This window comes from Chionomys nivalis, chromosome X (assembly GCF_950005125.1).
Source record: "Chionomys nivalis chromosome X, mChiNiv1.1, whole genome shotgun sequence".
NCBI classification, from domain to species: domain Eukaryota; kingdom Metazoa; phylum Chordata; class Mammalia; order Rodentia; family Cricetidae; genus Chionomys; species Chionomys nivalis.
This window is the reverse complement of record NC_080112.1, coordinates 66,697,896-66,725,649: the sequence shown is the minus strand read 5'-3', so window position 1 is coordinate 66,725,649 and position 27,754 is coordinate 66,697,896. Positions and strand designations below refer to the sequence as shown.

At 38.8% G+C, this 27,754-nt stretch overlaps 1 protein-coding gene across 2 annotated transcripts in view; it reads right to left on the bottom strand.

Annotated features, from left to right (window-relative positions):
• Positions 1–24,265, bottom strand: part of Ar (androgen receptor) — a 175,997-nt gene extending 151,732 nt beyond the window's left edge. Inside the window, exons 1-2 of one of the 2 annotated variants that reach the window (XM_057759415.1) lie at positions 21,748–24,265; positions 15,935–16,047 (exon numbers count right to left, since the gene is read on the bottom strand). In XM_057759415.1, coding sequence (XP_057615398.1) covers positions 15,957–16,047; positions 21,748–23,276 — 1,620 coding nt within the window. In that variant the 5' untranslated portion in view covers positions 23,277–24,265 and the 3' untranslated portion in view covers positions 15,935–15,956. Of the gene's footprint in view, positions 1–15,934; positions 16,048–21,747 lie in introns of those variants that run through there. The other variant, XM_057759414.1, reaches the window with a different exon arrangement.
• Between the last annotated feature and the right edge of the window lie 3,489 nt (positions 24,266–27,754).

Here is a 27,754-nt window from a genome sequence, read left to right as displayed (position 1 = left end):
AGTTCACAGAAAAATACAATAAAATCCAAGAAGCTGTCTTGTCTTTTATAGAATTTTAAAATCTAAGGCTCCATCAATATGAGGGTCAAGACCTAGCACCTCTACTCAGAGGATATTAAAAGCATCTTATTATTTTAATGCAATTTTTAGCATGCATAATTACTTTGATTGCAGTTTTCACAGTCAAATTAAAATATGGAGATCAGTACAGACAAAGATTGCATCCTATAGACCACAGCCTACATCTTCTAATACATGTTGTTTTAGCGTCAGAGCCTCCAGCTTGTTTGATGCAGGGTCTCTCTTGTTTCTGATGCTTTGTTGTATACTCCAGGGTAGCTGCTCTGTGAGATTCTCCTGTCTCTGTCACCTACCTTTACTGGAGGTGTGCTGAGATGACAGATGCATGCTACTACATGATTTTTTTGTTTGTTTTTTGTTTCTTTTTAAAATTGATTTTTATTGAGCCCTACATTTTTCTCTGCTCCCCTCCCTGTCTCGCCCCTCCCCCCTTAACCCCCCCGAAGGTCCCCATGCTCCCAATTTACTCAAGAGATCTTGTCTTTTTCTTTTCTTTCTTTCTTTTCTTTCTTTCTTTTTTTTTTTTGTATGAATCCCAGGGCCTGAATTCAGGTCAGAGGATGCTTTGCAAAGCACTTTCCTGAGCATCTCACTTGTGAGGCTAGAGTATCATAAGAAAAAGAGGGTCTCAGGAGCATTCATTTCTCTGAAGACTGTGTAAAGTTCTTTCTGTTTTTATTGATTGTATTGAGCGATATATTTTTCTCTACTCCCCTCCCTTCCTCTCCTCACCTTCAACCCTCTCCCATGGTCTCCATGCTCCCAGTTTACTCAGGCGATCTTGTCACAAAGTTCTTTCTAAAGATGTTCTCTAACAGTTTGGGGACAGACATTGACTTAAATAACTTCGAAGGAACCACACTGCTTTCAGAACCTAATGGAAAAAGAGTTTTGCAAACACAAGGTAATAAAACTTGCTCCTCAGCATAGTAAGCTGCGAGCAGGGGAACAGGCAGGTAAGGAACCCCATGATATGTGGAGAGATTATATTTCCTCTGATTTACAGCCCCACAGGACCAAACCAAGTCTATTCGGGCACATATGATCCCTTTAGTTTTCAGAGCTTTGGACAGCTGATCCCATTGTCCTCCAGTAGAAAGAGTCAAGATCATCTTTTGACCTGGGTGGGGGGGGGCTCCTAGTAATAACCCAGGAGCAGGAGCAATCATTTGTAATCCAATTATGCAAATTGTCCTTTGTGAACTTGGTGTAATCCCCTTTTCTGTCTGTTTTGACTTGCCTAATCCAGAGAAAAAGAACTGAGTTTTAGGGTATTTCCTAAATTCTCACCATCTGATTTTGTTTTTGTTTAAGCTTGCCTCCTTTCAACCTCCTCTTTTAATGTCATGTCTAGAGGAAAGTCACAATTTTTCCTCAAATAGCATTTGAAGGGGCTGCTCCATGCACAGATGGTCTATGGCCCTCAGAGGAAATATTTCTGTAAAGTGCATGGTATGGGGTAAGATTCAGTTCTTCCTCCCATGTTAACCCAGGTGTCTTAGCTAAAGTATAGCATTTATTTGTGATAATAAACCAACTACACTATAAATCTACAAGTCATTTCTGAATTGACAATGTACTTATAGACTCAAGTTTTCATTTATAAAGTTAGAATTTATATTCCAATACACAGATGAGAAAACACAGAGAGCAGCCCAAAAAGTGTAGACATAAATCTGAATGTTTTAAATGTAGGTCCACTAATCTTTGAAGGAGCTCAATGTTTCACTCTCAGTCCTCTTGGTAGCCATTCAACTCCCCCCCGCTCAATCCAGCCAGAGGGAAAGAAAGCCTTGGCATGGGCAGTAAGGGACACTTATCTATCATCCACCTCCATCTCTGTACAAAGAATGGGTAGGCTGGAGGAGGTATGACCTTCGGCTGATGGAGTCTTGGAATGGAAGAGAAGGAAGCTTTTCTCCACCATCTTTATTACTCCCAGTCCCCAGGGAACATTGTGGGTAAGTTTATGAAGCTAAGGAAATAAAAAAAAAAAAGAGAGAGATGACACATTGCCCAGGAAATTCACATCCCAAACTCATTTTTCCTGAATTAGCTGTGACTTTGATTTTCCATTTTACAGTTAACCAAGGCACTTAAGTGCCTGGATTAAGACTCTGGACCACAGTACCCAGAAAGGCTGTAAAACATTTTCAGATGATTACTAAGAACATGCTAGAAAAGAGCTATGTTGAAGGGAGGCAAGAGGGTTTGGCTAATGGAGGGTAGATTTAATGGCCTCTATGAAAAATAAAGCTAAAGTGGTTTGGAATTGTGAAAATAGCATTGAGGCCAGAGGACAAAAAAATTAGGAAATCAAAATTCAAATCCCAAATCCACTAAGGTACTCACGGTGTGACTTTGAATAAGTCATTGACCTCTGTGAAGTTTGATTCTTTATCCATAAAGTAGAGCTAATAATAACCACTTAGAATCAGAGTACAGAACAAACAAGAAAATAAAAATTAAAATCTAGTGGCACCTAACAGTAAAGAGAAAACTACTCAAAAACGCAATATTTGACCAGAAACAGTTTACCCACAGAGGAGAGAGCCTTGAGTGCCAGGTTTTCAAAGCAAATATAATGATAATGCTTTAATATCATTGGCCATTTATTTGGAAAAACTAGGAAATCGGCTCATATAATAATCTTTGCCACTCTCACCCCTAACCTCAATACATACATAGCAAACACACGAAGAGTTTGATCTTAGAGGAACACCACAAACATAGTGCTTATTCATCAAAATCCCAGCTCCTATCTGGTATCATGTACTCAAGACTCCCTCCTCTGTACACGTGCACTCACGGAGGCGGAATCATCTCACTCCTGTTCTTCAGAAGTCAAGATTAGATTAAAATGTAGTCACTCATAAGGTTTAATCTTTGTCTACTCAAAATAAAAGACATCTCCATTGTATTATGCCATACTCACTTGGCTAGGTGGAATAGAATATAAGATTTTGCTTCTTTGACTTGACATTTCAAATTTCTCATTTATTAGTAAGAGATATGCCCAGTGAATAAGATCCTGAGTCTTGAACAAATTTCTTATTCCTCTTTCTATTTCTATCCTTGGGAACAAAGACAAGGTTTGGTATGAAGTTGGCGTTAAGGAAATGCATTGATGAAGGAGAATAAAATAATTTTTTCATTTAATCAAATTATTAAAAGGATCCTACAGAAGGACTTGAATAAATACCAAAAAGTCAGAATGGTTCTAAATAACTTATATATTTGTTCATTAATTCATATATAATGTATCATCAGAGTGAAATATAGGTCAGTAGCAGAGTGCTCATTGAGCATATATTAAACCCTAAGTTCTAGTTGCAGAACCACAGAAAGTGGCAAAATTGGGTCAGTAAGCTTAAAATTATGGCTCAAACTATGGACCTAATATTAGGTGTTCATAGTTCATATCCCACTGCTACACATTGTCTTCATCGTCTAGTGAATGTGCCCTAATTATCTCTAGTTATAGTTTTCTCATCTGTGAATAAAAATATGTTAAGCCCTTTGCCTACATATTAACTGGTTTTGAAAAATAAGAGAATGTACTTGAAAGAACTTGGTGGACTTTCAGGCACATTATACTTCTTAGAGATTGTAATAATTCAATAGCAAACATGTCCAATGGCTCCATTCCCACTTTCCAGTTGTCCTTCATTTATCATTTTGACTGGCTTTATCAAAGCTAAGCACTAGGTCCTCTGAATAAACTCATCTAAAATCCACATGAAAAGGAAAGGGTAGTGAGAACTATATCTTCGATCAGGTCCAAACAACATTTAGTTTGCCTGATTTCATTTAGGTCCTCAAACTGCCCGGATAAACTGGTGTACCACTGATAAAACTTCTTAATATCAAACTTTTAAGTCATAAAAGAATCATCATTTGGGGACTCACTGCCCTGCAATGGTTTTAGCAAAAGGAAGGTCAGTAAGCTAGGTTTGGTTAGCAGTTAGCAGGGAGGAGGGCATCATGATGAAAAGGGAGTTGGGGATCTGTGTTGGGAATGCATCACAAGCTGAGAGGAGGGAGTGCGACAGGAGGAGTATGTGCAATAACATGGAGAGGAACAGAAGAGAGAAACAGATGACTTGACAGAAACAGAAGGATAAGGCCAATGGAATATAGTTCAAAGAATCCAGTATCGTGAAGCACTGTTTTGTTTCCCCTCACATTCAAGAATTCAGATGTATAAGACAAAAATCATTGGACACAATTGGCTCTGAGAACACCCAATTAAAATGTCCTGTTGATTTCTATCCTAATTCTGAACTGAAATGGAGAATAATGTAAAAATATATGCATAAAATATATGCATATCTATTCACATCAGAATAACAATATGTGAGACCAGAGACTGAGAAGAGAGCAGAAAAGGACCTTAGCAATATGCTGCTTTCATGTTACTATCACCTATAAATGGCAAGAGCATTTACAATCCAAGACAGGATGCCCATTTGTACAAGAGCTCCCTCTCTCTCCCACTCTTACTTTTATAAAATGAAGAGTTCAAATGTGATAAAATAAGAAGTCTTTTTCAGAACAAGTAGATCACTACAAATACCTACAACTGGTCAAAAATCAGATCATGGAGTTCCAAGCCACAGCTGATACAACACACTTCCTATACCTAAAGCTCAGTGTATACCAAAGAATAGGAGCAGAAAGACTGTAGAAGCCAGAGGACTAAGAAGCCTGCTGTGATATTGTGCCTGTTATCAATAACAAGGAAGCTACATTTATGAATATCCTAACAACATGACTACCTAAAGAAGACCTGAACAATTCCAATAACAGATGGCATCCGAATGTAAATATATCTATCTGTATCTATATAAGTATTTACACACACACACACAAACAAGCACACACATACAAGCAACATGTGGACTGAGCAGGTTGTACATATCACAGGTTATACTTATATACTTATTTATATATGTATATAATCAGCAGGTAAAGAAAAGAGGCCACAGTTTCCAAAGAGAGTTAGGGAGGGTACATGACAGGGATTGGATAGAGGAAATGTAAGGAGGAAATGACATGAAGATAGGAAAGGAACTTGTTGAGAAGCAGAAGTCTAACAGAAAAGGGAGGGAGATGAGAGAAAACGAGAATGTAAGCTATTACAATTAATTCTATAAGTATATGAAACTGTCAAACAACAGAATAATTTATAAAGGATAAATTAAAAGATATTCTCTAGAATTGAGAAGGAGGAGGGGTTAGACTATGCACACACACACACATTTTGTATATATATACACAAAATCTTTGGTTCCCATGAATGATAGCTAAGTAGAAGTCATCTCTTATTTTCCCACCTCTGTGCACTTGGGAATGGAATTGCCCTTGCTTCTTGCAATCTCTCAGGCTGCTTCCAAATGACTCAGCAGATCTTTAAATATATACAGGCAAGGATCTGCTGTGAGACACAGTTTGCCGTTAACAAAAAACCATTTTAATCTGTTTGGCCAAAATGGTCAGGAAGATCCACCATTAAAGTTAAATGAGTTTCCCAAGACAATTGAGCACTGCTGTGAACCTCCTCTCTCTATGCTGAATGTCTTGCTTTTGTTATGTCACCTACTGCTTGCCAGCTGAGTGGATCACAGGAGGTGAAAGGGAATGGTTTTAGGCTATCAAAGGAGTGAGGCAATTCTTGGTCTGTAATTTGTGGGCAAAGTGGCTCAACATGTGAAATAAACTAAATAGTTGAAATGTAGGGGCTCCAAAGTCACCAAGGGCTCAGACTTTGCACTGTTCTCTATGGAGGACCATGACCTCTGGACGAAAACAAAGTTCTTCTCACTCTCTGTCTCTCCATAGACCAGCTAAGTGTTGTACTCTGAAGCATCAGCTAGTAAAAGATTTCAGCTGGAATGAGAAAAGTAACTTAGTAACTTGAATTACCAAAGCATATCAAGGTAATCTTCAATGTTATCTTCAATGACCTCACACTTAGAGACTTTCCAAGGCATTTTAGAAGCGGGAAGCTTTGTGCAAGAGAAAATCAGACAGGAATAGCCTAGGAAAAGCCTATAGCCTTCAACTATAGTTGTATTCCTAATCGTCATTTGTCTGGTCTGATGATTGATGATGATGATAAAAAAAAATGGTAATTATGATACTGCCGATAGGTACTATGGTAAGGAATATCAAGCTTTTAGTGTAAGGCAAATACTAGGCTAAATATTTTCTACTTATTATTTTACTTACTGACATAAAGCAGCAAGAAAAAGATTAGTAAGAAACAAACTTAGATGAATGAAGTTATTCAAAACTCAGCTATTAGGAGCCAAGATTTAACCCAAAGGCTATTAGATGTCAAACTGTATGCCAGCCAACACATTTACTTTAGCCCTGACACTGGTTTCTTATTCAAGGACTTTCATCTTCTTTGTTACTTATTAGAAATCCCAAACTTCACAGAGTCTCCCTAAAATTATCCAGATGGACGTTTTGAACTCATTTAGAGGTTTACAGTGGTTACGAAGTGACTGTGGCCAATTATGTATTTTGAATCCAAATCTGTGCCTCACCCATGATTTCCAGTAGCTTCTGTCTCTTTCTGATTATCTTTAGTGAGGTGAATTTACTACTTATACCATCATGCCAACAGACACACAGGGTGTGATGAATAAAAAGGGAGTTAACATTTTAGCACTTACTTAAGTGTGATGCTCTTTGGTTAAGACACTGTTTACACCTTACAGTAATAAGGCTGTAAGGATAGTAGTCCATAGATAAGGAACTTGATGAGCAAAGATGTTAAGTTACTCACTTGAGGTGGTACCACTGGCAAACGATTGTGTCAGAATTGGAAGTCATGTCTGATGCATTTGTGAGGTCCCTTCTACCTTTTTTCAGCTCCTCATACACGAGGAACAAAAGCTCTTGTAGTGCAAAAGAATCTTAGGATTTGTTCGGGTCATCGATCTCTGTAGGTTGGCAATTTTAAATGCTTTCAGTGACTAAAGCAGTTCAAGGGTCCCTAGGCAAACTGAAAAGCACAGATACCATCTGGAGGAGGAGCAACTTTTCACTTCTTCCTGTCATTTCCAGGCAGGAATAATACTCATACTACTAGATCTTCACTCACAACAGTGGAAAGTTGAATTTCCAGGGGAAATATTGATAGTAACTCAATAAACATACACATAGATAAACTGTTTAGGGTAAGCAAAACATACCTGTTTCTAGTGGACAACTTTTCTTTTTTACTAAACTGTAACCTGTCCTCATTCGTTTTTCCTTCTGTGGTACTACAGAAAAAACATTGAACATATTTATGTGAGGGCAATCCTTAAGATTTATCAAAGGAATAATCTACTGCTCCCCACCTCCCTTATCATATTTTACCCAGTGTATCAGTTCTTCCATGCATTATGAAACATAATGTCACATGAATGGTGGGGTTGAATAACATACTGCAAGCAGTAGAATTTATAAGAGCTAGGCAATTTTTAAAATCTGAGTTATTTATTTCTAGTCACAGAAGTTCTGACCCCACCAGTTATTTGTGGCATTCAATGCTATTACCTCAGAATCACTTAATATATATGGACTATCCATTCACTATGTATCATGATAGAAGCTATGCAATTTGGAAATTTTATAAAGAAATATCCAAGAAGCAATCTTTGTTCTAAAAGAGAAGTTTTAGAAGAATATATGTGGCAAAATGACTAAGTATCATGTATATTTATTAACTAAGAATAAAATTGTCTTGACTTGTACCAAGCATTCATCCTGTCATCTGATAGTCTCTTCTCAAAATCTTACATGGTAGAAATTTCTAGTCCTGGTACATATATGAGGAACCTACAGTCAACAGTTTTCAACCATATCACATCAGAGATCATTTTTTCTTGGGTTGGAGAATGAGCAAATTCATCCTGTAGGAAGCTGTATTTGAGCTAAGATTAGAAGTGCAGACAGTATTGAAATTGGGATAGTTTTCAAGGCCAAAGGGATAATAGGAAAAATAATAAGCTCAAAGAACAAAGGAATTGGGATAGTTTCAAGTGACAGTGACTAGATCCATTTGGCTAGATTGTAAAAAAGAATTTAAAAAGTAAGAGAGCTGTAGGAATTCAAGCTGGACAAATAAGCCAGATCATAAAGAGACCTTAACTCAGATTTACATAAATTTGGACTTGAACTTAAGAAACGAGTGTATAGGAGCTGATTCTACGTGGGGGTTGTGTACTAGGTGTGTACCACCAAGGTTAGAGCCCATAGCCTTGCCTATGCTAGGCAAGTGCTCTATTATTCCAGCCCAAGGAGCTGAAATTTTAATCCTGCGTTACATAATTGTTCAATAAAGCTTCCTTGTTACAAACACTGTGAATTGGGAGATAAGTCACATAACGTCAAGAACTTACAATCTCAGGGATATTTAAAGAAAGATTCTAAAAAGGTTTTAGCTGAACTTTAGTACTGTTTTGTGGCACGAATACAGTGTGAATGAAAAACCAGCAGAGCAAGGGAGAGAGGAAACCTGAGATGGCTTCACACTACAGTAGAAGGGTTAAGAATGGGAATTCGGTTAGATGGAATGGCTGAGAGTGCTTTGGGAAACATTTCCTTTCTCACCGTAATTCTGAAAATCTCCATCTTGTCTTTTCCCAGAAACTCTGGGGTCATCTCTGGTGGAAAACGCTGAACTCAGAAGGGGAGAGATCCCTCAGAGAAGAGACCACTCTGTTCATTTTCACATCTGACCTGACATACTTTGAGTCAGCCTAGTACCTCACTGAGGTTCAGCGAGCCTCTGAAGCAAACAACATAACATCTAAAAACATGAACATGGCTAAGATTTTTGTTCTATTATTAGATAATTGCTAAGAAAAAATCTCAGTCTAACTTGCTCTTTTTTATTTAAACGGCTGATCAAACAGATTTCATATGAACAATTGGAAACTCCCACAGACTACAAGTTGCTAACCTTGTTTTTTTTAAAGTGAAGATGAGAGAGGAAGATAGGCAGTCAGAATAAATAGACATATAACATGTTTTAGAGGCCTTTTTACATCCAAATAGTAAACCCCAAATGTTTCCATCTTTCTGTTACCTCTGAGTTTGTGTTAGAAGTTAGACATGCTTCAGAGCTGTGGCACAGTCTGACAAGTTTGGAAAGACACTTTCAGTCAGGCACTGCCAATTTTCAGAAGAAATAGCTAAGTGGTTATCATTTGCATGTGCAGAAAGATTGCACCTTCTTTCAAAGAAGACACTGAGCAAGGCAGACTTTTGCAGCAGGTTGCTTCCACTTCCACAGTAACAAATATGCTATGTGACATCCACATTCATGGCTTAAGGGATTCTGTGCAACCAATTTGGACTTTGAAAGATGAAAATAACGATGTGTGATACTAATAAATTTCCCTTCTTATTTAATATTAATTACACAAAGTATTGTCTTTTCCCAAGTTTTATTTCTCTTTATCAGTCTCTGAAATGGCTGTGTTCTGCTCATTCAACCACTTGTCCTTCTAATCATGTTGATGGAGTCATTTATTTGTGTTTAACTAGCAATGGGGTGAGATAGAAGGGGGGATAAAAGATGGCAAATGATTGTGGAAAGGGAGCCCGGGTGATAGAGTAGAAAGGGTGCTGTCAGCTAGGAGTTTCAAGTTCAAGGTTTGACTTTGTTACTTACTATATGACTTTAAGTGTCTTACTTCATCAAAGTCTTTATTAAAAAAAAAAACTGGCTTATATTAAGCTAAAATGTTTAATGTTTGAATTTCTGATATAATGCTTTTATATTTAAAAACTTTCTGTAATATGAATAACACCCATTTGCATACATGTAGTGAATTCTGACACAGGCTTTTTCTTTTTCTTATTTTTTTTATTTATTTTTTTTCTTAACTGTTCAGTGAGATTAAGCATGTTATTTAGTTCCCATACCCATGTGCATATGGGCAGTGCTAGAAGTTAAAAGATGTTTTATAGTTAGAAGCCAAACGTCCTGGGAGACACACAGGTTCTATGACTCCTACTTCTGTGACATGTAGACATGTTTTTTTTTTTTTGGTTTTTCGAGACAGGGATTCTCTGTGGTTTTTGGAGCCTGTCCTGGAACTAGCTCTTGTAGACCAGGCTGGCCTCGAACTCACAAAGATCCACCTGCCTCTGCCTCCCACGTGCTGGGATTAAAGGCGTGCGCCACCACCACCCGGCAATGTAGACATGTTATATAAGAATCCAGAGCCTATTTCTGAAAGTTGAAATAAGAATTAAATTTATTAAACCATGCAAATATCATGGTTTTGCAAGTGTTAAGTAATATATACTTTTACTATTATTCCTATTATTATAAATTATTTATTCTGAAGATTGAGTTCCAATGTAAAAATTTCTAAGAAAATAATACACAGTTTAGCTGCAGAGTAGATTCTGAGTAGGTGTTGACACTAAGTTTGCTGTGTGATCCTGGCCAGTCTTCTATATGTTGCCTCAGGCACCTCATCCATAAAGTGATACAGCTAGGAAAGAGGCTGCCGAAATTCTATGTACTCCAGTCGTCTAGGATTTCAGGAAATTTCTGTTCAGCTTTCCTTTAGGTTCCAGCTTTAATTAAAACTCATGTTTTCCAGAATAGAACTACGTTGTTGTAATATCCAAAAATGTATTTGCTCTATTGGGTAGGGCAGTCTATTTTTATTGACTATTATTTAATTTCTTATTATTTAATTACTTCTTTAAAGTTTGTAAAAGAAGAAAAGGCTCACTCTTTCCCTTAATTAAGGCCTGAAAAATCACACCTTAACAATTCATTGAATTGGAATAAAAAAGAAAACCTCTATCTCTTTTTGAGATTTCTATAAAATAAAAGTTGAAGGAGGGTGAGGAGAGAAAACAGATAGCCATGGTGCTCTTTTTTTTTTTTTTTTTTTTTTTTTTTTTTTTTTTTTTTGGTTTTTCGAGACAGGGTTTCTCTGTGGCTTTGGAGCCTGTCCTGGAATGTAAGATCATTCTTTAAACTCTCTGAAAAACAGAAAAGTTGAAGTCTGTACACAAGCATGAGAAGAAACTAAAAAGTTCACTGGAAGGCATGGATTTTACTAATCTTGTGATTTCTATGTCCTTCACTTTTTCTACCTATACTCTTCATCATTTTCAGGCCACCATTTTGCTAATCATTGTCTCCTTTCTTTTTTCACAGTAAACATGCCATCTGTCAATAAATACCACTGACTCATGAAAACATCCCAATCCAGCCATTTCTTTCTTCCTTGGCTACCTTAGCCTGAACTACCATCATTCCCCTTTTGGAACCTGTGGTAGATTCAGATCCCTGCTTCCCATTTATTTCATAGTCCCCTTTTCACAGAGATACTGTTATGATTGTCTTCACTTCTGCCTCTCTCCCCATTTCTCCGCTCCCCCTTTCTCTCTCTCTGTCCTCTTCTCCTCCTCCCAAGTAATAAATATCCAATTTTATTCTTTACGATGTGTCTGTCCATGTGCTCCTACCCACCCTGCCTGTTCACACCGCAGGGCTAGCTGGGACCAGCTAGCCCACCATGTGTCTCCCTGCCTGGGACCAGCCACTGGCTCAGGGACAGGCAGCATGGGACTGGCTGCTCCCAGGGCCCGCTGCCTGTCACCACATGGCCTGCTATCACCATTTGGGGACCTACAGCATTTCTGCTGCCTACTGCCACTAGGGATCTTGCAGCATTTTTAAAAAATCATAACAGATACATTGCCAGACAAACTTGCAACATATCCAAAAGTAACAGATGCTATGAAAAAGAATTTTACTAAAATGTAAGCCAGATCATATTGTGTTGCTTTTGTTCTCAGAGTAAATCCCTAATTCATAAAAATAATATTTAGGATGTACACCTGACTCTGATGTTGTTTTTTATATTTTTCTCCATTAGGATAATTTTGGTTGTTGAGGTATGCTCCTTCCAGAACTATTCTCTTAGTACTTTTATAATGAAGGCATGTTGGATATTTCTTATATACATGAATTCAGTTTGGAAGTATTTTAGTGAGTATTTTTGAGTTTATGTTTATCATGGATATTGTCATATAGTTTTCTTTTGATGATTACCCTTACCGGATTTTGAAATTAGAGTAATACTGGCTTCCTAGATGGAATTGGAAAGTAAATTCTAGCTCTGAATCTTTAGATTTGAGTATAAACCCTGAAGTAACCCCAGAAGTCAGGAAAGTAAAATAGGGACCATTTACTGAGGGGAGAGAAAATGCTCTCGAGCAGTGTTTCTCAATCTTCTTAATGCTGCTACCCTTTAATACTGTTTCTCATGCTGTAGTGACCCCTGATCATAAAAATATTCTCACTGCTACTTCATAACTGTAATTTTGCTATTGTTATGAATTGTAATGTAAATATATGTGTTTTCTGATGATCTTAGGTGACCCATGTTAAAGGGTTGTTCAACCCTTTAAGGAGTGGTGACCCACAGGTTGAGAACTGCTTAGAGGACGAGATAGATAGATAGATAGATAGATAGATAGATAGATAGATAGATAGATAGATAGATGATAGATAAATTCATGCATACAGACAGACAGACAAACAGGCAGAGAAAGAATAGTAGGACATGTGTAAAATGAAAAGGGAAAATGAAAAAAATGAGTGTGGTTACTTTAACTGGAGAACAAGGAGGAAAGGTACTATAAAGGAAGAAAAGATACACTGAGGAGATTTGAAAATGACATAGTGTAATGTATTACTTCATAAGCTTAGTTAAAACAAAATACATGAATAAATATTAATATAGATAGAGATATAGATGGTTTGGATAGATAGATATTGTTCATCTCAAGAATAATAGATCTACTAAGGGAAATTTCCCTTTGAATATTTCCTTATGGAAGCCCAAAAGACTCCCAAAGCAATGCAGACTACTGCTACTGCCCTTCATTGCCTCCCTGAACCTTAAGATGAGAGCTTATTAGGGAAGACACCATACACTTTGGACACAGGACTGGAAGGAAATGAGCTGGAACTCACCTGGAAGCCTCCCTGGAGAATAGTTTTCATAGTATCCAAAGGCAGCATGCAAGCATAAAAGACAGAAAAACAATCAATATTCCTACCTAGCTATAAAGCTTTTTGAACCACAACAGTGACTAGCCAGTAAAATATTCTTCATGGTACAATAGTGGGCCTATTATTTTTTCTCTTATTCCTTGAATTGTTTCACTTATGGTTATCTCTTGCTTCCCTAGGAAAAAGATTCAGTTATTTAGAGTTTTAAAACAAGCTTCTGTGTCAACTGAAGTCTTCAGAGCAGGAGAGTTACTCTTGTTCTGACCACCACACTAGGTGTCTTTCCAGGACTCTCACCCCACACTTAAGACTCTTAAAATACCTTGAATTTAATTAATTACTTATATTATTTCAGACATCTCTAGTAAAAAAACATACTCTCAGCAAGTACAATGACGTAGTCAAGAAACTGTGAATAAACTAGTAATTAATTTGCCTAGAGTGCTAATGTTGAATAAATAGAAATAGACTACAACCTCTGGCTTCATTGTCTTTTCAGAAGTACTATATTCTCTTGCTTGAAATAACTATGAAGACCTATAACTAATTGCTTGAGTTCAGTCATGTCTCCACCTGTTTTCATAGGGATTAGAGGAAGCCACTGGCTGACCCATTTGCCTACCCTGACTCAGGTATTTTTTAAATATTGATATTTAAAATTTCATGTATGCCCCATTTCTATATATCAGTATCATTATGCTACTTTTGTTTTGAAGTTCTTTGAAAGCTGTGAATGCAGAACTATCTCTCAGTTGGGCCTCCTTTAAAAAAATCTGTACATCTTTCTTACATATGCTGGTGCTTGATGAAAAGTGGATGATTGACAGAGGCTTGTTTTTGTCCTGAGAAAAGACTTTAGGACCTCTCACTTACTAGCCAAGAAGTTTATCATTGAGTTAAATTCCCAATCTAATAAATTTCTTTTTAAAAAGTAACTTTATTGGTGACAATCTTTTAAAACGAGCTATTTGATCAAACAGGACCATCCATTTTTCCCAGTTACTAGCACTCAGTGACCATTAGTAGGGCACAGTAGCTGATTATGTATGACCCTTACACTAGCATGTTAATGAGGTCAAAGTTCAGTACTCATATAGGTCATTGCTTCCTGGATGAGGTGTACATCACTAAAAGGGAGGCTACTTTAAATGAGTAGAAATATATCACTTCTCCATCTAGAAATACATATGTATCATAAAAAGTGAGAACATTTACTTTCTCTAATGGACATTATATAAAACCACAATATTATGACTTTGGCTATCTTTATAAATTGAAAAAAATAAATATAACTGGTGACTGGTGACTTTTCCAGCCCAGTTTAACTCTGTTACCTTTACACATATATATTTTTTTGTATTTAGCAGTCAAAATTATGCCTCACTCACTTCCTAGTAATTAACTTCAAAATCTGTTAGCTGATACACTCTTTCTAGACTTGAAATGGGTGACATTACTAGCTCTAACTGACAGTTAAGCTGGATAAAACTGATGTTTCTTCACCCAAACCAGATGAAATGTAGTATGTTTTATCAGGGCTCTAAAAGAAACCCTTGCTATTTAAACATATAAGGCATTCACATTTCTGGTACATGAAGGAAAGTTGCAAGGTATAACACTATATTTCAAAATTCCCTATATTTCTTAGCACTGGCAATGAACAATTTGAATAGAAAACCAAAATAAATTATATTCATACTAAATAAAATATTGAGGTATAAATTTGACCAAAGAAATGCAAATTTTGTATTCTGAAAAATAAAAAAAAAAAGTTTTTGAATGAGGGTATAAACAGAATGCAAATTCATTCATCAGAAGACTTGGGAGCAATAATCTCCCAATTGATCTGCATATTGGACACAATCTCTATCAAGATTCTGGGTGGTTCTGTGTAGGAACTGACAAGATTACACCAAATAATATTGAAGGTTCAAGGGATCTCAAGAACCTAAGACAATATTGAAAACAAAGTTGGAAGACTCATACCTAGTTTTAAAACTTAGTAAAAATGTACAGTAATCTAACTAATGTAGAAATTAGATGAGTAAGATATATAGACCAGTGAATACAGTTAAATTTCAAGAAATACCTAACATTCCTGGTTAGCGTATTTGTACAAAGAATTCTGAGACAGTTAAATGGTAAAGGACTGACATAGAAATTCTAAGAAAAGTGGATATCTATATGCACAAAAATGGGACTGAACTTCTACTTCACAACATATATAAGCATTAAATCAATGATGATCTAGGATCTAAATATAAGTAGCTAAAACTGGAAAACTCACAGAAGAAAACATAGGTATATATCTTTCTGTTTTAGATTAAGGAAAGCTTCTTAATATGAAACACTGAAAGAAAAATTCAAAATGAAAAAAGTGGATAAACTGAATTTTATCAAATTTTAAAATGTTGTTTCTTCAGTGGGTTCTGTCAAGAAAATTACAAATATCCACAAATCATAATCCATGAAAGGACTTTTATTGAAACATATGTTTTAAAGGACTCATAATTCAATGTTGAAAAGACAACCCAACTAAACATGAGCAACAGATATGCATAGACATTTTGATAAAAAAGATAAAAACAGACAAAAATACATAAAATATGTTGAACATTGAGTATTGTCCTTAGAAAAGTACACATTAAAATGACAATGAGATGCTGTGTTACACTCACTCAAAAACAATAGCAACACCAATAATAATAATAATAATAATAATAATAATAATAATAATATGGGCCTGGAGAGACAGCTGAATTCTAAAGAGCATTTGCTACGCTTCTAGGTGATCTCTGATCCTGCACCTACATCAGGTGGCTCACAACCTTCTTCCATGTGATTTGATGCCCTCTTCTGGCCTCCATGCATACCCATACCTGTGCATATATGCACACACAGACACATATACACTATAAAATAAAATAAAAATTGATAATAAGTTTTAGCAAGATATATGGAAAATATCGTGTTCATATAATTCTGTTTGGGTTCTGAAATAATGTGGACACTTTTGAAACAGCTTGGCATATTCTTATATGATTAAAATCATAGTATTTCCATTACTAATTATTTACCCAAAATATCTGAAACCATGTTTTCACAAAAAAAAATTGTACATGGGAGATGGAGAGACAGCTCCTTGTTTAGAAGCATTCGTTACTCTTGCAGAGGACCCTTGTTTGGTTTCTGCTACCCACATGGTGGTTCACAACCATCCATAATTCCATTTCCAGGGGAAAGAACCTAGTCACAAAAGAACTAGTATTGCATGGTTCTATTTATATGAAGTGGCAGAATGAGTAACTCCACAGAGACTAAGAGCAGATTAGAGTTGGGGGAGGGTAGAAGGGTGACTGCTACCAAGCACATAGGTTTTTGGGGGAGGTGAATAAAATGTTTTAAAACAGATTGTGATAATGGACCCATAACGCAGGAAGTACTATTATAAAGCACTGAAATAAGCACTTTACGTAGGTGAATTATATGGATTGTGAATTATGTCTCAATTAAGCTGTTGTTGACAAAATAGAACTCTGATACTACTACATAATCTAAGTTGGCAACATTATCTATTGACCAACAGCACTTTAATGTTATAAATTTATCCGGTTGAAGCATTCTCAACTCGGATGTGTCTGGCAGACTTGCAGTAGTCAGTGTGAGAGAGAAGAGCTATATTGTTCATGAGTTTGCAAACCATAATCTGTGCCCTCTCAGCTCCGTGATGAAAACACTAAATGCTACCTTTACTGAGTTAACATCTAAAACTTTAGAGTCTGGCAAGAAGCTTCCAGAAGCTTTGTGTTCTACTTCAGAGAGGGTTCCCCAAATAGTCATCAGGTATACAAAATGTAACTTTTTAATATTTTGACTATGAGCAAGGGAGTTAACAGAACATTAATCCTTTCTGGCTTACTTGAAGTTATGTGAGTATTAGGGAATAAACTGGAAAATACTGGATATGCATAAAAATGTACAATTATATACCACAAAGGGGGGTAATTGTGTAGTAATTCACAAGTCAGTATTTAAAAGTCAATGCTGTGTTTAGGATAAGGATAATGAATATCACAGAACTTGATGAAGAAAGTGTTGACAGCGTAACTGGAGGATAGTGATTTCCTTACTATTTTTTTTGTTTACCAGTGATCATTTGCATGTTGCCTGAGCACCTTCATTGAAGATATGTGCTGACCTAGACATATACAAAAGATGAATAGATACTGATCAAGACAGTTTTTGGGAAAGGGAGAGTATAATTATTCTCAGTGTCTTAGAGAAGGTTATCAATAGGGCCAACAGAGGGGAAAGGACACAGATTAAGATAGGTTGTGTAGATATCTCAGTGTATAGGGCCCTGGATCCAAACCCCAGTATTACAAGGCAATACTATATATGTATATATATATATATAATATATATATTATATGTATATGTATATATATAATATATATATTATATGTATATGTATATATATATATATATTATACACAGACAGACACAGATATAGACACACACATACACACTTTCATCCAGGATGGGGGCAAAATACTTTAGTAAATCTTCAACTTATGCAAGCTCTCTCACATGAGTTCCTCAACAACTGTTGATCCTTTTTCTAATCTCAAGGTAAAATATCCTGCTAGGAGGCTATTCTTTCTACAGTTCCTTCTTGAGATCTATTCTTAAGAGAAATACTGGGTTCATCTGATCTTCTACCTGCCAGATTTTCATTAGAGAGATTCTTTAGGGGCATGCCACAGGTGCAATGAGGAAAACAAATCCTGAGAGGTAGAAGAGTTTATATTTCAATGTCAAAGGCATGAAAGGAGTGAAAAAAATGAGAAATAGGCATAGGTAGCATTTGAGGAAGCTGCAGACAAAGAAAATGGAGGAGTTGGGGGCTGGGGAAAAATTTCCTTTTCACTCCCTTACAAACATCACAAAATGTAATTTTTTGTTTGCTTTTCATTATTTTTATTTTTCAGTAACCTGAGTTCAGGTGTGATTATAAATAGAGTCTCTTGCTTTGTTCCATCTAATCTGCATTATCTTCCTTGCTTAAACAGAGCTCCAAATGAAAGCAATGATCATAATATCACCATAAATAATTAATAATAATAATAAATTGTCCATGTTCAACCCAAGAATACCACCAAGAGTGGCCACTGTATGTGTACAAATCAGGAGATGAAAAATTTTTTTAAAACATTTATGTAAATCAGATGAAAAAATTAAAACAGTGAGGGAAAAACAACAAAGAAAATTTAATGTGCCGGTAAATTCAATATATTATTTCCTAGTATCAGCGCAATGAATGAAACTCTGAAGTAAAATTAGCACTGCCAGTAAAGTACCCCAAACCAAATCTACAGTTGAAAATCTCTAAGCTGCATGGAAAACGTTTACTACTGACAATACCAAGCTGAGAGAGATAGCCTACACAAGAGGGTCCTGCCATGGCTGCGTTCTGTGGTTACTTTCAAATGGGATGCCAACTGACTTGGTTATTTAACATCAGGATCTGATGAGTGGCACCCAGGAAGAACTCACTGTATGTTTACTGACTACAGAGGACAGACACTCCTTCTCAAGTATATTGATTCTGAAAGCTTAGAGGCAGAAATCATTGATCCTAAAGCAAAATTTTGCTGAAGAAAACATGCAACCCACTCCTTATATGACAGCTGGGAAAAATGCCTTGGTAACTAGGAATGTAGATGAAATGAGAAATGATAAAATCCCCTACTTAGAAAAAATAATAACAGGCAAAACTTGCCAGTGCCAAAGCACTACTAAAATAATGCCTGTTGTGAATGCTAGAACAAAAAAGTAAAAAATATTAATTTTCACTCTGCTTCTGAGTAATTTCTCAAAACCCCAATTCAAATTCTTGCATGGGCTCTTTAGGGATCTAATTTGTAAGGATCAATGTTTGCCACAATATTGTGGTGTGAAGTTGTAGTCTTGTTTGATCTCCAAGAGAAAACAGAGCCATAAAATACCATCAGGCTTGTAAACATGACCTATTACTTTTATTTTTCCTTCTGTTCAAAACATATGCTAAACTAAGTAGAAAAAGAAAAAGAATAGGACTACTTTCAGCTTCTACTTTCTGCTTGGTAGAAATGTTGCTGTTTCAGTTAAAAGTTAAAAAAAATCTCTCTCATAGAACTAATAATGTTCATGATCACACACAATTGAAAAAAAGGAGGAGCCCAAAAAGTTATGAGACGCTTCCAGAATTTTGAGGTTTGAAACTCATAATCAGCACACAATGCATGCCATCTAGAGGGAATGAGCTCTGGGCTTGCCTTTTAAAAGTCTTTGCCTTTCATCTAATTGTGCCTGCAAAGTCAGGGGGCAGCAACAGAAAGTAATAAAATATTTCCATTTTAGAGTTTGTTTGCATGCTGGTTAGATTAGCTGATTAATTTTCAACAAAATGACTCAAATGACTTTTCTAGATCTTACAAATGGAGTTTGTTGACTCGACTCACTTAGACACAACTTCATTGACTCTAGTAAATTCTCAGTAGTTGAGCTCAACAATTTAAAGAGTACCAATGAGGCTTCAAAGTATAATACTCATCCTAATAGAGAAGATACCCCTCCCATTAAGAACTGAGATAAAATCAGAATACTCACTATATAAATGCTAGGAAGTGGTTTTCTTCACCTGGTGGAAATTCAGACTAAAATTTCAAAGCTACATCTTAAACAAACACAGAGAACTACTCCTTTCCTTCTTGTTAAGTGAGCAAGTTAGGATGGGGTATCCAGAAGACGGGATGGCTCAGGTGCCTAGCCTTAGCATCATGCTAAGTTAGGAAACACTTTAGACATTCCCACCAAAAGAAAAGTTTGTAGTAAAAGAGGGACTCTGTTCTTTAGTTGACAAGCCTAGAAATAATTAACCATACCAAGTAAATCTATTCTCATAAAATGAAGACATTTTATCCCACAGTGCAACTCATCACAAAAATAAACACTCTAACTTAACTGAAAAACTTTTAATGATATAAAATGAATCTCTGAAAGTTCTGTAAGACAAACCTTAAAAACCAAATAGAATACAAACCTTGATAAGAAATTGTCTCTTCAATAACTCAGAAAAGAGTACTTTTTGAAAATCTATCTTTTTTTTCATTTTTGGACACTGTATTAACAACCATGAACAATAAAAGAATACAAAATTATAATTAAGTCACCAAAATTACGGTGCATCTTCAAAGAAATTTGAGGGATGTCACAAATGAAAGAAAACCATTTGAGAAACAGACATAAGTCCATGGGCAGCATGAGCACCTCAGGAAACTAAACCCTAGGCATCAATTAAGAAGCCAATACTCCATCTTATCAGATAAAAATTATCTTAAGTTAGTGGGGAAAACTTTTCAATTAGTCTCCACAAGGCTCATGAAGCAGTAGTAAATACTTTTAATAAGAAGGAATTGCCCGCCACTTTTCTCCTGTCCTAATTAGAACTGTGGGGCAACATTATGGTTCATAGGTCACTGACAGTTCTTTCGCACTTTGCTGTCATGAGCAACTCAAGTTTTAAAATCTTAAAATGAAAAATGTAATGAGGTACCTTCCTCCTCCATCCCCAGTATAAATTTCCAAGCACACTCAAGTAGCAGGACATGGTTTACGGTTTTGTTTTGCTTGCAACACTTGTGAGTCAAAATCAAAACCGGTTAAATTATTCATTTAAAGTACATTCTTTTCTTTTAAGGTCGAATACAAGCATGAGATAGAGACGTCTGATATGTCCTAATCTACACAGAAAATAAAACACTTTCCAAGGGGAAAACGCCCACACAATTACTCCCAACAATCAACCAATGCTGAGAAATGCATGAGAGCAAAGTTTGCCCAGTGTTTACCAGGAAAGCTACCCCATCTACCTGCTCTAAAAGTGCCCTGTTGAATTCTCTAGGCTGGCCTCTAAGCAGCAAGTTAAGTTGCTTCCTGGGAAGAAATTGCACTCCTTCACACCCGGGCCCTCAGCAACTAACCAGACGCGGTTTTTCTTTCTCTGAGAATTTCTCTCTTTGAAGGATATGGGCCTGAAATCGGTTTTTGTTTTTGCTTTTATTTCCCTTTTATTATGTCAAGACCATGCACTGAAAGAGGGTGAATACTAACAGACCCATAGAGGAGAAACTGGCCACGTTTTTGATCGTGTTTCTAGGACTTTGAGGAAAGGAGGGGGAAATAGTGAAGGACTTATGAGCGTCATTTCTGAAAATGGCTCATGCAATTGTTTTTAAGTTTGGAACCATTAGTACTTGTAATATCAGAAAGATTTGAATGCGGGATTTAGGCATTTGGGTGGTGTTGGAGGGAGTGTAGGGGAATCTCGAAGGGCACCAATTAGCACCCAGAAGCGCAGCAAAGATTCCTGGACTTAGGTGGAACATTTCACAAGAGGACAGTCCCCAGGAGGGCTCCAGATGTAGGACAGTCCCTCCTATATAACTGAACTGAGCTGTTTTAGAAGCCCTCGGAGTGTTCCCTTGGGCGGGATTGCCTAGATCCCCTCAACATGCTTACTGCTGCTCTGTGCCCTTTGTCAAAAGGCGGCAATTTTAGGAGAAACTTACCGCATGTCCCCATAAGGTCCGGAGTAGTTCTCCATCCAAGGTCCCATCTCACTTTTGACGCAACTGGGACTGGGATAGGGTACTCTGTTCACCACTCCAGTGGGGTACCACACTTCGGAGGCAGAGAAGTCACCCTCCGGACTCACCAGCCCCTGAGGGGGACGAGTGTAGCCATAGGGAGCTACAGGCCCTGCCTCACTCGGGCTGCTACTGCCACCGCCTGACCCATATAATTGACCTTCTTCAGTTGTGAAGAGAGTGTGCCAGGAAGAAGAGGCGGTGGCTGGGGGCGATCCGGTGCTGGGTCCGACTGCACTCCCTCCGTGCAGGCTAGCCAAGTCTCCATAGCGGCATTGCGCCGCGGCCGCAGCAGCCCAGGCGCTGCCATAGTCCAGAGGGTTCTCCAGCTTGATGCGGGCGTGTGGATGGGTAGGGGGCTGGGGGTGCGGGGGCCCGGTCAGAGCCAGTGGAAAGTTGTAGTAGTCGCGATTCTGGTATGCTGCTGCCTCATCCACCACTCCGGATTTATACAGAGACAGAGTGGACGGGATCTCAAGTGTCCCAGAACTACCTGCTTCACCGCTGCCAGAGCAGACCAGGCTCTCGCTTTCCAGCCCTCTGGCATAACCTCCCTTGAAAGAGGAATACTCAGCAGTCTCTTCAGTGCCTTTGCCTGGGCCCTCGTCCAGGGGAAGACCTTTGCATTCGGCCAGTGGCGCACAAGGAGAGGGACGCACCGCGGGTGGACCTCCCAGGAGCGACGCGTACATGCAATCTCCCCGAAGCTGTTCCCCGGGACTCAGATGTTCCAATGCTTCCACACCCAGTCCCATGGACACAGACACTGCTTTACACAACTCCTTGGCACTGTCAGATATGGTCGAATTGCCCCCTAGGTAACTATCCTTAGAGGAAGAGGGAACCCCAGTGGCCTCCCTTGCTCTCACACTGCTGCCACTGCCTTCGGATATTACCTCCTGCTGCTGTTGCTGCTGCTGCTGCTGCTGCTGAAGAAGTTGCATGGTGCCGGCGTCGCTCAGGATGTCTTTAATGTCCGCGGAGCAGCTGCTTAAGCTTGGGAAAGTGGGGCCCAGCAGGGACAACGTGGATGGGGCAGCTGAGTCATCCTCATCTGGAGGAGCTGGTGGCTGCTGCGGCAGCCCCTTGCCAGGAGCTGTAGCAGTCCCAGGCTCTGGGAGGCAGCCGCTCTCAGGGTGGCCCTCGGAGACTGAGTGCTGCTGTGAAGGTTGCTGTTTTTCCTCCAGGGCCAGGTAGCCTGTGGGGCCTCTGATGTGGGCTTGGGGAGAGCCATCCTCGCCGAGCTGTTGCAGCCTCCGCTGCTGGGGGCTAGTTTCTTGCTGCTGCTGCAAACAGGCGCCGGGAGGTGCTGTGCTTGTGGCTTCAGGGTGCCCGGGGCCCGGGTTCTGGATAGCTTCGCGCACGTTCTGGAACAGATTCTGGAAAGCTCCTCGATAGGTTTTAGACGGGGGCCGTGGGTAGACCCTTCCCAGTCCTAACTGCACCTCCATCCTTGAGCTTGTCTGTATCTTCTACTGAATTCCCTTATCCTGCCTCCTTGTTTCTTGCTCTAAAGAGTTCAACTGACTGATGATGTAGTAGCTGCAGCTAGCTGCCCACCTGCGGGAAGCTCCAGGGAAGAAAACTTGCAGGAGGAAAAAAAAAGCGCACAGATAGTCTCAAAGTACCTTGTTAAGCAAGGCAAGCGCTAGACAGGATCTGCCCAGCTAGTTCCACAGTCTGTCCCTAAATACTTGAAGAACAGATTAAAAGATGTTCAAAGCTTGACGAGGGGAAAGGAAAATCCTCTGTCTTCCAGATTCAGTGTCCACTGAAGCAGGTGCAAATAAGAATTGGGCTCTTTTCTTTTTGGCTTCTTTTAGCTTTGTTTTGCTTTCGACTACTGAAGCCTTAACTGCCTTTTCATCTTTTGATTTTTAGCTCCACTCACAGGGTGAGGGGCTGGCAGGAGGAGGTGCAGGGGGAGAACCTGGAATCCGGGGTTCTCCGGGCGTGCTGTTGCTCCTCAGTCTCTGTGCTCCCAAAAGCCTTCCTTGCAACAAGCTCGCCTGCTCTCAGCCAAAGGGAGTTACCTCTGTGCAAACTGGCTGGCAGAGCTGGGGGTGTAGGGGAGAGGGTTGGCCAGGAAGCCTGCCTAGTCAGCTCCCGGAGAGGGGACCCAGGAGGGGGTAGGGGGTAGAGGGGAGGAGGACAAAGGCAGCAGTAGTCCTACCCGACACTTTCTTCGCTTCCTCTGAGTCCCCCGCAGCTTTTACAAACTTCACCGAAGAGGAAAGGGCAGCACTGGGGCGGCGGCTTCGAAGCCGCCGCGCTGCAACAGGCGTCGGCTGTCGCTGAGCTGGGGCTGGTGTGGTGTGTCCCTTCAGCTTCCGTATGGCACTGGAGTGGCTAGCTCAGTCTTTTCCCGTCTGATGCCCTCTCAGCCTCCAGGTTTGCTCCGGACCCTCCGGTTCTCCCAGCAGGCTGGCTCCCAGGGACTCCGAGGGGGCGCTGAGAGGTGGAAAGCGAATGCAACAGTTTGTGAGTCGGTCCCGCCCCCGCGGGCCGGCCTCCCTGTCTTCCCACCTCCTTTCTCTCTCCCCTCCCCTCCCCTTTCCTTTCTCCCCTCCTCTCACCGCAAGCCAGCTCAGGGTGGCTTTAAAGTAAGAAGTGCTTGCCTTGCGTAGTATGGGTGAAGGCGGGAGTGACTCGCTGTAGCCTCTGAGGACCCTTCTTCCCCAAATACCCTTGTTTTTCCGGGAGTCAGGTTTTGGGCTTCAGACTAGAAGCTTTAACTTGGAGTGATTTTTAACAGACAAGTCTACCGACTCTGTAGAAGGCTAGCACAGGCAGGATTTCATTCCTTCCTAAACCCAATCCCAAAACAGGTTCTTGGAGTTGGGAGAAGGAGGAAGGGGCACTAGAAGTACCACCTACCAGTAGCAGTTAGGGGTTCTTTCCAGGGACTACCCAGACAAGCAGAAGGGGGAGTCCCAACAACTTAGAGAACAAACGGCAGCCAAGCTAACACTTGCTGAAACCTTTGAGACTCCCCAGTAAGGTAGATAGGTATTCTTGACACTATGCCATTTGCTCTGGGAACTCTGGGCCTAAGGAACCAAAGGTCATTTCTGGTTTATTTACTGCCCTTCTTCCTATTGGGAATTACCTGTAACTGACGCTGTTCACTTCTCTTCTCCAAACTTGCAAAGGCAAAGCAAAACAAAACGAAAATCACTCAGACAAGTGTGCAAACACAAATGTCAGAAAAACTTGCCCTGCACAAATGCACCTTTGGTTTTGTCCAAAGTTTTGTTTGTATATAGATGCCTTGAGATTTCCAAATTGTTTGCTCCTGAATATCATCCTACATAGAGAAATTGCTATGGAGGGTTGATAGACAGGCGGAAGTGATGAACACCCCAAATGTACGGGCAAATGAGAAATAGAAAGGTAGAGGATAGACATACACAGGTTTTCTTACAGAATGGCTGTAGATCCACTCCCCTTTCCTTTGTAAATAGCGTCTAACTCTGGATCTGGACAAGGTCTCTGTCCCAGAAGCCACAGTTTTTTTTTTTTTTTGAAACATTGTAATTGGCTTTTTTTTTTAATTTTTGAGTTTTGTTTGTTAAGATTTTATCTCTCTTTGGAGACAGTTTTGTTTGTTTGTTTGTTTGTTTTAACAACAGAAAAGTCTTGAACTCATGATCCTTCTGATTCAGCTTCCCAAATCCTGGGGCTGGTGGACACCACAATCCCACCTGATTTTTCCACATGTATAGGGCTCTAGGGTGAGGATAAAGCGCTATCCTTCGTACTGAGAGTTTCCTCTTGGCCAAATGAGTTAATTCAAACCCCAGCAGGAAAAAGAAGGGTAGATGATCAACTCCGTGGCACCCATGAACAAGTGAGGCAAGAGCACTGTCAGACCTTTTCTACGAACAGAATGGAAAGTCGCTTTCCATTCTTTTGCTGCATTAGCTGTACTCTCAGCAGCTCCACAGCTCTCGAGAAATAGTCGAAATAGTCGTAAAGTAATCTCTTAGGACAAAATGACCTGGGAGTGCTTCCACCTTCCCAGGTGAAAAATTATCTGCTGAGAGCGTACCAGTTGAGGCCTTGTTGCCCGTACTGTATTGTTTTTCTTTCTTACTCTCATAAATCACTCCTTAAGGCAAAAATCAAAGTTGTTAAAAATTTGTCAAACTGAAAAGTGGCTCATTTTCAGTCGTGTGCTGCGCTGAAATGCACAGGTATTTTGAAGACTTTATTTGGATAGTCATGACAATTTCACATCTACCAAAGATTTGTCACTATTTTAAATACAGGGAATTGAATCAACTGGCAAGATGGTAGAATGAAATGAACATGGGTCTCAGAGCCAAGAGAACTCTTTGTTTACAGATTGACGGAGAAAGAGGCCACTAATCGTCCAACTGAACAATCACAAAAGGAAAGAGGGAAGTTTGTAGAAAAGAGGTCAGAAAAAGTAATGTTAGAAAAACTTACGTTCCAGTAAGTGAATGCGCACTAAACATTCAAACCCAGGAATGAAATATTCTGAAGTTTATGTTGCTTCCACAGCATCGAAGTTGTCTTTACAGATTTCCTCACAGAAAATTGAAGCTAAAATATCTCCCCTCAGAAGGCTGTGGGAAGAGATACATTGTATTGCAAATAGGGAAGAATTCTGAAAGTTTGAAAGATGCCTTTTTACAGCCACACATACACACACACACATACACACACACACACACTTATGGGTAAAAGCCAAAGGACTACGAAGGATGCCTGTGTGTCTTTCGTTCCTTAGACTACACTCAACATGTCTCTTTTTACAAGGTCTTTCACTGGCCTAAAACTCTTTGCATAGGCTAAGCTGATTGGTCAATGAGTCTCAGAGATCTACTTGTCTCTGCCTCCGTGGTGTTGGGGTTCAAAGTGTGTCATTCCTTGGCTTTTTATTTATATTTGTGCTAGAAGTCAAGCGCAAGCCCTCATGCTTGCTACACAAGACCTTTCCAGATTGAGTTGTCTTCTCAGTTTTTTTTAATTAACTTCTAAAGCAAAACAAACTCTCACCAATTATATTATCATGATGGGGAAAGTTATCTACTGTGATCATACTATGGGCATACCCATTATTTGAGCTTTGTACTCTGATCCCAAACTGATGTATATGCAGGCATTTTTGTGCTTATTTATATTTCTCCCATGCTTCCCACTCAGGCAGTTGTTGATTTTTTTTCTGTCAATGTAGATTAGTTTGCCTTTTCCCCCAGAAATTATAGCAATGGAATCATAAAATATGTGCTTTTTTGTCTTTCATCTTTCACTAAGCATAATGTTTTGATATCCATCCAAATTCTTATATAGATTACTACATAATTCCTTCTTCTTTATTATTAAGTAGTTTTCCATTGTGTTCTTGTATCACAATTATTTATCTGCTCACTTTTCAGAGGGATATTTATTCTTTCAGAATGGGGCTATGGCTAGTAAATATGCTATAACCATTAATACAAAAATCCTCATCTGCACATATGATTATTTAAGTTCTCTTAAATAAATAATACTCAGAAATCAATTGGGTGACCCACAGGGCAGATATATGTTTACTTTTGTAAAAAGAAATCAAGTTCTTCTAAAATAGTTACATCAATTTTCATTTCAAAATTTCATCAACACTTAATATGGTCAACATGTACTTAATACTAACATTTTACTCAAATGAATAAAGGAGTTTGACTAAATTTGCTTTTATCTAATTAATAATTATAAATGAGGGTTTATATTTGCTTATGCTTAATTTGTTTATTTTTATTTTAATTAAAATATAATTATATAAGTTCTCACCTTTCCTTCCTCCAAATCCCCATCCCACCTCTACTCACTTTCAAATATATAGCCTATTTCTTTATGATTGTTACACACACACACATACACACACACACTCACACACACACGCATATATATATATATATAT